Source organism: Schistocerca americana, chromosome 8 (assembly GCF_021461395.2).
Source record: "Schistocerca americana isolate TAMUIC-IGC-003095 chromosome 8, iqSchAmer2.1, whole genome shotgun sequence".
Lineage (NCBI taxonomy): Eukaryota > Metazoa > Arthropoda > Insecta > Orthoptera > Acrididae > Schistocerca > Schistocerca americana.
In genome coordinates, this window is record NC_060126.1 from 154,075,633 (window position 1) to 154,086,130 (window position 10,498).

The 10,498-nt window shown below is 38.7% G+C and overlaps 1 protein-coding gene across 2 annotated transcripts; it reads left to right on the forward strand.

Annotated features, from left to right (window-relative positions):
• The first annotated feature begins 811 nt into the window (after nt 1-811).
• Nucleotides 812-10,098, forward strand: LOC124544826 (mediator of RNA polymerase II transcription subunit 21). 2 transcript variants are annotated; one of them, XM_047123522.1, is made up of 4 exons: nt 812-1,010; nt 1,087-1,201; nt 1,283-1,383; nt 9,826-10,098. In XM_047123522.1, the coding sequence occupies exons 1-4, from the start codon at nt 969-971 to the stop codon at nt 9,961-9,963; spliced, it is 396 nt and encodes a 131-aa protein (XP_046979478.1). In that variant the 5' UTR covers nt 812-968; the 3' UTR covers nt 9,964-10,098. The 2 variants fall into 2 exon arrangements, with proteins under 2 accessions (XP_046979478.1, XP_046979477.1); XM_047123521.1 differs by having other exon boundaries at nt 817-1,010; nt 9,799-10,098.
• The last annotated feature ends 400 nt before the right edge of the window (nt 10,099-10,498 follow it).

Sequence of the window (10,498 nt, forward strand, 5' to 3'; positions counted from 1 at the left end):
GAGAAGTTGTGAGCGTCCTGTTTAGAGTTACAGAGATATTTATTTCGACTTCCAAATATCATCGTTTTGGCGAGTAAAAGCTGATATTGCAGTTGTTTTTGGCTTCAGGATCTGTTTCACACAAAAGCGTATGATGTCTCTTAAGGAGATTTCACAAGTGTGCAGCAATCTATTTAGAGCCAGTGTTCAAGAGTGGCCGCATACATCGCGAAACAGGCAAACTACTTTGCAGCGATGTTTCTGAAAGTGCGTTTAGGGACATATTCAATTGGATTTAGTAACTCTTGAAGCAGTCGTGCTCAAAGACAAGGGCATTTCCCACAAAACCGCGCGAAGCGTCTCAATTAGGGCGTGCAAGTTATGTAAGTGACAATATTCCGCAACATCAGATGTGATAGCTCCTGAAGCAGTTCATGTTAAAGGACAAAGTGTATCTGTGCATCAGTGATGCGGAGGAAGAAGGCCACAGGTATTTCCAATGCTCAAACTGCTTAATTACACTCGTGCTGGAAGAAGTCACTTAAGAACAAAGCTACGATTACGACTACGCTACGAAGAGAATGAAGTACCACACAGCGCGCCAAGCGTTAGCTTCCTAATATTTCGGCTACCAACGGTAGCATTTGGAGCGGAACTTCCAGTTAACTTCCTGTCTCTAATATCGAGGCATTCGCGTATGTTCGCTTCAAGGTGTCTGGCGTCTGCACCCTGCAAGACATCCAACGTTTCAGCACACGCAGGAGGTTGCGAGCTTGCGTATATCGGAACATTGCATCGATGTTGGACTATCGATAAATATAACATCGATAATCGTTCGGTTGAACACCAACCGTGTGCAGTGTTTTCTGTTTTGAGTGTTTGGTATTGTAAGGGAAGTGGCAGAAGTTGGATGTGAGTTGTTTAAATGTTTACTGTATAAGACGCTCTGGGATAGGTAGTGAGTGTACCGTAGGTAAATAAATATAACCATGGCGGATAGATTAACACAACTTCAAGATACGATTAATCAGGTTTGTTGTGCTGTAGTCGTAAAATAAATTGAATGTATTGTTTTCGTCTCTAAATTGTTACAATCTCTCTTTGTAGCAAGCCGATCACTTCTGTAACAGTATTGGCATCCTACAACAATATTCAACACCCAGTAAATTTTCTGGATTTGATAGAAGCGGGTCCCAGACACCTTCACAACAACAGCAAGAAGGTGAGCACTGCTTCACATTAATTTGGTTTGTTGCAGTTTTAGATTAAATTATTAGAATACCAACGGTTTTATTTGTTCCAGATTATGCGCAGCTTTTTGCTACGTTAATCGCTAGATGTGCTAAAGATATAGATGTCTTGATTGAATCCTTGCCAAATGATGATTCCTCAACGGAATTGCAGGTATGTTTCCCAGATTGTTACACTGCTACTATACCTGTACATTAATCCACTTGGTTCCTCTTCCCTAACAATCTTGTTAATTTTCGATGGACACGTGGTTTCCTTTAATGAGTACCTTTCTTGCAGTACCATACAGAATAGAGTCTAATAATCCGATCATGTAGGTAGATTGGCTGTATGTTAATGCAACATTAGTCTACACTCGTGAACTAATGCGATGCTCAAAACCTGTAGTACCACAGAAGATAGAGATGTTCACTTTGGCAACATACACATCATTCTCCTACTTACGATGTTTAAAGTTGTAAATATGTGTAATTACGAAAGGAAGTGCGATTAAGTGAACAACAAGAGGTACACGATCTCATGAAATGACTCATAGGTACGTGGTGAGGTATTCCATTAGAAAAATCTTACCCTGTTCCTTTCCCATAGTGAGAATAGCTGGATTGTCCAGGAAAAGATATATAAATACCAGGACATTGAAGTACATGTCACTTTTGTGAAAGGTATGACTCCCATTCAGTCAACAGTTGGTTCATTTTTACTTAAATATTTGTGAAAAAATTCTGAATGGCTCTACTGTCATGAGAGAGCTATATGATATTTGAACTATAGGTTTATTCATGCAGGAGGATTGGTTTAATGCACCACATTTTCATGGAAATGTACTATAAGAACTTAAATAAGCTTCATTGGGGAGTAAAGGCTGTTATGAATTCTGGTGGAAAAGACAGTGGCTTGACATTTTTAAGCCACTACAGTCATAAGTGTAAGATTGCTTTTTCTGAGCTAAACTATTGTCTTTGACGTAAGAAAACTTTCTGGAATTGAATTGGTATGACATTGGTATACTTACTCCTCTTATGTACGGGTATAAGATTTTCCAGTTTAAATATTCAGATTGTGTGTTAAAATTAATTACATCTTTTGCAAATACTGCCTTAACATGATTCTTGAGACAGCTAAACATAAGTTCGCGATGCACATTGTAAATTGCCTTTTCATATCAATTTCTGTTCAGGTAATTGCATCAGGCAGGTCAGTCAACGTAATCAATTTTTGCTGCCGCACTACTCAAATTTCTGTTTCTACAGGATAATGGGTTGCCATTAGTAGATTGTGTTCAATTAGTGGTAATTTAGAAAGTTCTGTCCCTCTCCCCACTTTGTATTTTCCATGAGCAACATTTGATATGTTTGCATCAAAATATTTACCAGGTCTGGTCTGTTATAAAATTATTATTAATGACAGTATCTTGCAGCATTAGTCATTTATTATGATAAAGTGCATTAAATCTGAACTGGATGTAGAGGAGCAAGAGGAATATTCAATATCAGTGGCCTGCTTTGATCAGTTACGTAATATTAATTGCTGCTATGACATATCATTTTGGTATCAGTCTTCAAAGTTTGGTTGTTGGTTGACAAAACCAACAGATACAAAAGCAACAAACCTGGTTGTGGTGCATAACGAATCTTTGGTTTAGCCTGTTTGAAAAATTTGTGACTAATATTGTTGCATTTGTCATCTGTATGACATTTGTCAACTGTTTCCTGCAAAGCTGGTCAGAGCCAGTGACTAGTACAGATTATTCCTCTTCATCCACTGTAGATTTTGGACTATGTTAAAGAAACTTTTATTCCATATTCCCATTTGTTACTTCTGCAAACTCAGTCGAGTTGTCACTTTCTTACCAAACCTACAAATCAGTCTGTCCCCATAACCAAGATTTCAGGGGTGTCACTATCGCAGGAAAAACATTTTCATCATTTGTATTTTGGTTCATACGTTGTATCCACTAGAGTATGTCAAGGGCACAAGGTGGTTAGAAACTTGACTAAAGTTAGTGCATGGTCCTTGATCATTAGGGAAATTTATTAAAGGAGGAGCGAGATTTTGAGCTTGACATTCTTTATTTAACTGATTCTTCCAATATGAAGATCTGTGCCTAGGTCTAACTCTAACAAGTAGTGCACAAAACTTTTCATATACTAAATGATTGATATTCGCCCTGTGTATTAATGAAGGTTAAATACCTTTGTACCTAAAATGTAAACATATTTCATTAATGCATACAAAATAAATTGTTTAAATTGATGCCGAAGATTAAAAATGGGAAACCGAAAGTGTCAGACCACAGAGGAAATTTTGATGGGCATTGGGTGCCTGGCAGAAAGTGCCATTGATTTATCCTACGCAAAGTGGAGAAACATATAAATGTTGCCTATACAACTTTTCGTACAAAAATTTTTCATTGAACCATGTCGGATCATATTCATATCTTCAACTTCTAATTGTTTACTGGTATAATTACAGATGGACAAAATGTGTTACGAAAGCTACAGTCATGGGTGCTTTGCATGCAGTGTAACAAATATTCATCTAGACTAATGCGGAAAACCTCCCAAACCTGTACTCAAATTGGCCTGAGAACAGAGTTAAGTTTAGGACTGAATCACAATGGTTTTTGTCTCCCTAGTGTGTGCAGCCATACCACATGGGTTGCAGAATTCATAACTATGATGTCTACTTATTTGTGTTGCACTCAGAGAATTCAAGAAGCCAACATGTAGAGGGGACATCATTTTTGACGTCAAAATTTCACACTTCTTGTTTCTTTTGCATGAAATTGCTTTTTCTTTTTCAAACTGTTACATTTGTGTCCACATATGAAGCACAGATGAGCACACTTACCAAATAAAAGGGTTTTGTCCTACAGACTGGTTAAATTTATCTTCCATTTAAAACTTGATGTAGTCTTAGAGCCATCACAAGTTTTGTTTACACACAGAAAAAAAGATTTGCTGCTGTTTTTGTGAGACGTTACACATCAAGGAAAGGGGTAGTGTCCTGGAAATAGTAGTCAGATGTCAACCAGATGTATACTACAGCTGTGATTGTTAAACGGCCGTTGGAGGAACGTCCTGTGAATCTGCAGTTACCTTTGTGCGCTAGAGTGGTGACCTAGCATTTCTTGCAGCTTGGTAAGGGCTGTGCAAGGACATGATAGACACATTCTGGGCATTATTTCAGTACTGTTTTGTGTTGGTTCACACTGAACGTGATTCGAAGTGCCGAAACTGATACAGCACTATTTCTCCTCTACAGTCTGCCAGAGAAGCAAACACTTATATTCTGATTCATAAAGTCACTGGTCTTTCCACCCCTCTCCGTAATGACAAATCTGCCATTCGCATGGATTGCAGGCAGTTATTTTTAGATTCATTACCCCACAATTTAGGATAAGAAAGGTTCACCTCCAGCTCATTGTTGTGGATGCCTATGACATGGTGTGTGGATACATGAGATTCAAGCTCATGCCCCATACTCCTTTAAAACTGGTCCACTGTGGGCACAGTACACAATTGATTCATGATGTGTGACAACTAAGACATCCATGCTCAACAATAGACTGTAGTGAATTTCCTAAGCCTACAAATCAGTATTTTTCTCCTCACCAACAACCTACTATGCAATTTTCATTATTTCTTTCACTAATGTTGCCTTAATGGTCATGGAATCTGTTGCTGCAATATGTGGTAGTTTGTGGCAGGGTTGTTGTGATTTAACTCAACCCAAAAATCCTACTGTGTTTCATTATGATACTTTAACATACAACATTTTATGAAATTAGCTTTACGCAAATTAAGAAGTGCAATCATTTATTGAAGGCAACTATTGACTAGTAGTAGAATTTAATTAATATTGTTTCAATTTTCTATATCATGTAAGAACTCAGTTAAATAAATTTACACTTACAGAAAACTAACTAACTTTATGCAGAATCGTAATGACTGTAAATTGCAATTTAGTTTGGGTGTAGAAATTTATAGATCTTCACTAATTTCTCAGATCTTTTCTCACTCTTTCAAATTATTTCTTAATTTTGGCATTTCAGAGAAGATTCCTTCATTCGATACAGTGCGGGCAGGGTGAGGAATGAGGAACTAATAAAATATTTGTAAGAATTGGTTAGTGTTTTGAATAAGTGAATCACAGGAGTTTACGTTGAACTGTTTAATCATTGATACAAAACTCCCAAAAAAAAAACAATAAAACCCATAAAAGTCCAATTTTAGCCACTGGTTTGTTCTTTTCTTGGTTTCTTAAATACCTGGGTTTTTCTCAACCGTGGTTTGTGGGGAATGATTATTGTATAATGTTTGACTACTGGCTGCATCTAGGCATGTTCTGATAAGAGTAAATACAAGTAAGTATTGGATAATTTTGTTTCGATGCCAAGTGCTTTGAGTAAAAAAAAGTACTTGTATTGAATCGGAACTTAAAATGCAACCATTGCTACTCAAGTGAATCGAGGAAGATGCTTCTTTGTCTACTGTAACAGAGGAATTCAGATTTGGAAAGATCAAAGACAGCTGCAGCTACAAAAACAAAAAGGAAGCACACTAATGTGACGAGTTATATCTTTGTATGTCAATTCATGTAATGTCTTTAAAAAGCAACCCATTTTTAGTATGGGAAGAAAAAGAGTTATTTTTCCATGTTTGTGCAAATATACTGTCATATTATCTTTAGCTGCTTTCATGTTGTCTTGTCTCTGTAGAGCTGTACCATGGAAAACAAGGAGACAACGTTGGTGGGTGGCCGATATTGTCGTTCTATAACACAAACTGCATGCAATTAACTGTTCTTTATTTGTAAACAAAGAACTACTTAACGTAAGTTTCCATGTGCTGTAGGACAAGCTCTCTTCTGTATAGTCCGTGTAGCCTCAATACTGTTGAAGTAGAAGTCTACTATGTTTACCATAAGGTTGATATGTGCTGCCTGTCTCTGTACGAGAGGCTAAGTCTGTGGCTCCATCTCGGTGATACGCTGGAACTCCACAACATACAGACTCGAACTAACTGGCTAAACTGGCCCTTTGGCCTGTGGCAGCGATTCTAAATATTGGCAGCTGAGAGGGCGTTGGCGGCGTGTTTCCAGCAAGTATTGTCATTGGCCTCTTATCAAAACTCTTGTAATCTCTATGCTGCATCATCTTAATTGTCATTGCAACATCTGTGTCTAGTGAGTGTTCATTTTCCAAAGCCGGTGCAGCTATGACTCCACATAGAAAAAGGTATTTCTTCTAAATACAGGCTGGTTATAATCATAATTTTTGCTACTTCAGCCATTGTAGATGGAAAACTACTTACTGTGTGGTCACCCAACGTTACAGAAATGATGTTCAGACTATACATTGCAGGATTTGTGTCATTAGTAGCGTTAATGTCCTGACTTGACATTGGGCTCAAGTATGGGTATGGTGACATGGTTGACACAAAAGCTTTGTTATGCTTTATAGTTGCACACAGTCAATGTGGTTCTGGAAAAGATGGGCAGGGATTTGTTCATAAAGCTGTTCTATCAAAACAGCATCAATAGTTGTGCTGCATTATGTGAGGCCAATGCATGAAAGGAATGCGGAGAGGTCCTCTTTCTGCATCAGGGTTGAAGAACGTGATTCGGAGGTTCGAATTATCTGGTAATTTGGGACTTGCTCATGGAAGAGGCTGATGGCCATTTGTGCCACATATTGTTGAAGTCGCTGTTACCATGGCTGAGAGTGCTGGGTGCAATGTGCGATCTTCAAGCAGTGTGTGAAGTGCGTCATGACAGCTGGTCCATATCCCACCTGAGGTGTTTCGGACACCAGTAGAGCAATCTCTAGTGTGGTTCCAGGCTGTCGCAGGTGTGCATGCATAACCTGTCGAGTAATTCCTAATGTATTGACCCATAATTTTAGTTTCTGGTCTCTGTTCTGAAACTTTCGTTGTCATTAGATAGGACTTCAAATTTAATTTTGTACATCTCAGTAGTCCCACTTACCTCCTTCTTATTATAATTCTTATTTTCTTTTTTCTTTTCTAACTGTTATATTTTGCTCAGTATTGTGATCTCAAATTGTTGTGTTGGATACACATGCAAAATCCGCCGGCCGCGGTGGTCTCGCGGTTCTAGGCGCGCAGTCCAGAACCGTGCGACTGCTACAGTCGCAGGTTCGAATCCTGCCTCGGGCATGGATGTGTGTGATGTCCTTAGGTTAGTTAGGTTTAAGTAGTTCTAAGTTCTAGGGGACTGATGACCACAGCTGTTAAGTCCCATAGTGCTCAGAGCCATTTGAACCATTTTTGCAAAATCCATGTGGCAGCTATTTTTATACATGGTATTGTTATGTATCAGTTCTTCTGAAACAGTATTATGAAAAGGAAAGTTGCTGCTCACCATATAGCAGAGATGCTGTGTCACGATAGACACAACAAAAAGTCTGTCAGAATATAAGCTTTCAGCCATCAAGACCTTTGTTGAAAATAGACGACAGACAAACACACACAACTGCAGCCTCTGGCAGCTGAAGACACACTTTATTTGAAACTGACATTTGGCTTGATTGATGGCTGCTGACTAATTGTGGCATGGAACTATGAGATCCTCCGAGGTTTTCAATAACATCACATTTATTGGACTGTTACTGTATTTGGTAACTAGTTTTATCAGAAACATAATTTTGTTGTATATGTTGTAGTGTCTTGAACATGCTGGGTGTTTGTGGAGCCTTTGCCTAAAGTTACGTATTGGACTCCCCAAAAATCTTGATTTTGATGACAGACTGATTTTTAGTGCAGCCCGAGGTCTAGGCTAGGTTGGAAGGTGACAGTTTGGTTGTGAGTTAGCAAAGCCAATGTATGTGGAAGCAGAAAATCTGGTTGTGGTAAAAAATTGACTGGCATCGAAGCCAAATGTTTACGTCAGTTCAGTATTGGAAAATGGAAGGGGAGTTCAACATGTCACTTTTACCCAGACCTTCAGCTTTGCTAAAATTTGTCTCCATTGTGGCTTGTGCATAGGTTTTGCAGATAATCTGATTCACCAACTGCCCATTAATCATAATAAAAGTGTTACATTACATAGGGTTATTTTAAATGATGGACCCATTTTCAGAAATGCATAGGTATTCAAGTACAAATCCAAAATAAACAAGCCTTATACCAATGAAAAGAGGAAGTTTCAAAGTTTTTGGAGGTGGGTGGTGATGGTTTCAGAAGCGGGTGTAGAGTTCGCGCGGCAATAGAGCCGTCATTCCATTTCACTGTCAGTTGTGAGCGAGATGGTGACTGTGGAGTACAAGGTTTTCTGTGTTCTTGAGTTTGCAAAAAGTGAGTTGCAGATTGCAGTGCAGCTAGCATTTCGTACCAAATTCGGTATTCAACCAAAAACTTGCAAAAGCATTAGCCATTGGTTTAAGCAGTTTAAACAGTCTTGGAGTGTTCGCAAAGGGACAAGCACAGGCCGCCCACGTGTGTCGGAGGATAATGTCTACGTCTCACATTTTGTGGTTATGTGCTAGCAAAGATGGAGGATGACACATTTCTACAGCGCGTAATTTTTAGCGATGAAGCAACATTCCATCTTAGTGGAAAAGTCAAGACACAGTGTTTGGATGTGGGGTTTGGAAAATCCACATTCACCATTACAACATGAAAGAGAATCATCGAAGATCGTGTTCTGTGTCGTATCCTATACAGAGGTTTATGGACTCTCTTTCTTTGCAAAAAGAACTGTAACGTGAATCACGTATCTGGACATGTTGGACCATGGCTGTTCCATCACGTTGTGGAAGATTCCCAGGACTTCATTTTCCAACAGGATGGAGCTCTGCCCCAGTGGCACTGTGATGTAAGAGGCTTTTGAATGATTCCCTTCCTCAGTGCTGGATATGTCACAGGGGACTTCAGGACCTGGTTCTGCACTTCTGGCTGCCAAGATCTCCTGATTTCTCACCCTGCGACTATTTCTTATGCGGTTATGTGAAGGAAGCTGTTCACATCCCACCTCTATCGACCACTTTGAACGATCTGCGGAACTGGATCACTGCTGCCATGCACACAGTAACAGCAGATATGCTGTAGTGTGTGTGGGACGAGTTTGTATAACGCTTTGATGTTTCCCATGCAGCCAACAGTGGCCACATTAAACATTTATCACATTTCTAATTATTAATTAATTACAAATTATTACATTTATTAAATTGATATCTAACATTATGAAAGAAAAGAACTTTGTAACTTCCTCTTTTCATTGGTATAAAGCTTGTTCATTTTGGATTTGTACTTGAATAAGTATGAAGGTTTAAAAATGGGTCCATCATGTAGAATAACCTGTACAATAGAACTATCATTATGTATTGTATTTGCTTCCCTGTGGAGCAACATTGCTTAATTCCCCACCCTCCATATTATTTATTTACTGTATATATTGTTTTGTATTCACTGTGGCTTATTAATAATGTGCAAGTATCTTTTCGTTAGCCAGGGTCAGCAGTAGTACATCAGCTGCCTGTACTCTTGTGGAATATTCACATTTACCATTTTCCTTTGTTATACATTAGTGTGCTGATTTCTTTTGCAGTGTAACAGCTTGCGCTTGTTAGAACAGGAGAACAAGGAAGCAGGTGAGCAGCTAGAAGAAGTGGTGCGGCGTGGTGAGGCCCTGCTGCAGCAGATCCAAGATGCACTTGCAGACATTGCACAGAGTCAACTAGACATGCAAAGACTTGCTGCAGCTGATAGTTAACAGTGCTCAGTGGTTTGTGACAAGCCCATCTGGACATGAAACTGTGATGATGAAGTTTTTTATGTGAAGACTGTGTCAGTTTGTTGTTTACAATATTTGTAAATGTTATTGCTTATTAAAGTTTTTCAATTTTGAGTTTTATCATTTTACTAAACAAAATTTTAAGTGTATGTCCTGTAACATAAGCATTGTTCGAATACAGATCATAAGTAACTTGTGTTGTATATTTCCTCCTTTAGTTATGAAACCAAGATTTTAAAACAAAAGAATTTCACCACTTGTCTTGGTTTTGTAAGCAGGTGAAGCTTCTTTCTATACTTCATGAATATGCATATGGCTAGCTCCAGAAACCGCTATATTTGTTTTAAGGGTGCAACACATCTCAGTACACCCAATAGGTGCAGCATGGTTGTGTAATGATTCCAAATCAGTGAGAGGATTAACCTCCAAATCAGTCGAACACTTAATTACATGTGGTCTGATTTAGACTGTTATAAGCAGTTTGTGTGTTATAGGCACCACAAAGTAATACTTT

What these genes read in the sequence shown, in the direction of transcription:
- LOC124544826 (XM_047123521.1), top strand. Translation starts at nt 969, where the DNA reads ATGGCGGATAGATTAACACAACTTCAAGATACGATTAATCAG. An exon ending in TTCACAACAACAGCAAGAAG is followed by an intron (nt 1,202 to 1,282) that starts GTGAGCACTGCT and finishes TATTTGTTCCAG; the next exon opens with ATTATGCGCAGCTTTTTGCT. An exon ending in ATTCCTCAACGGAATTGCAG is followed by an intron (nt 1,384 to 9,798) that starts GTATGTTTCCCA and finishes TTTCTTTTGCAG; the next exon opens with TGTAACAGCTTGCGCTTGTT.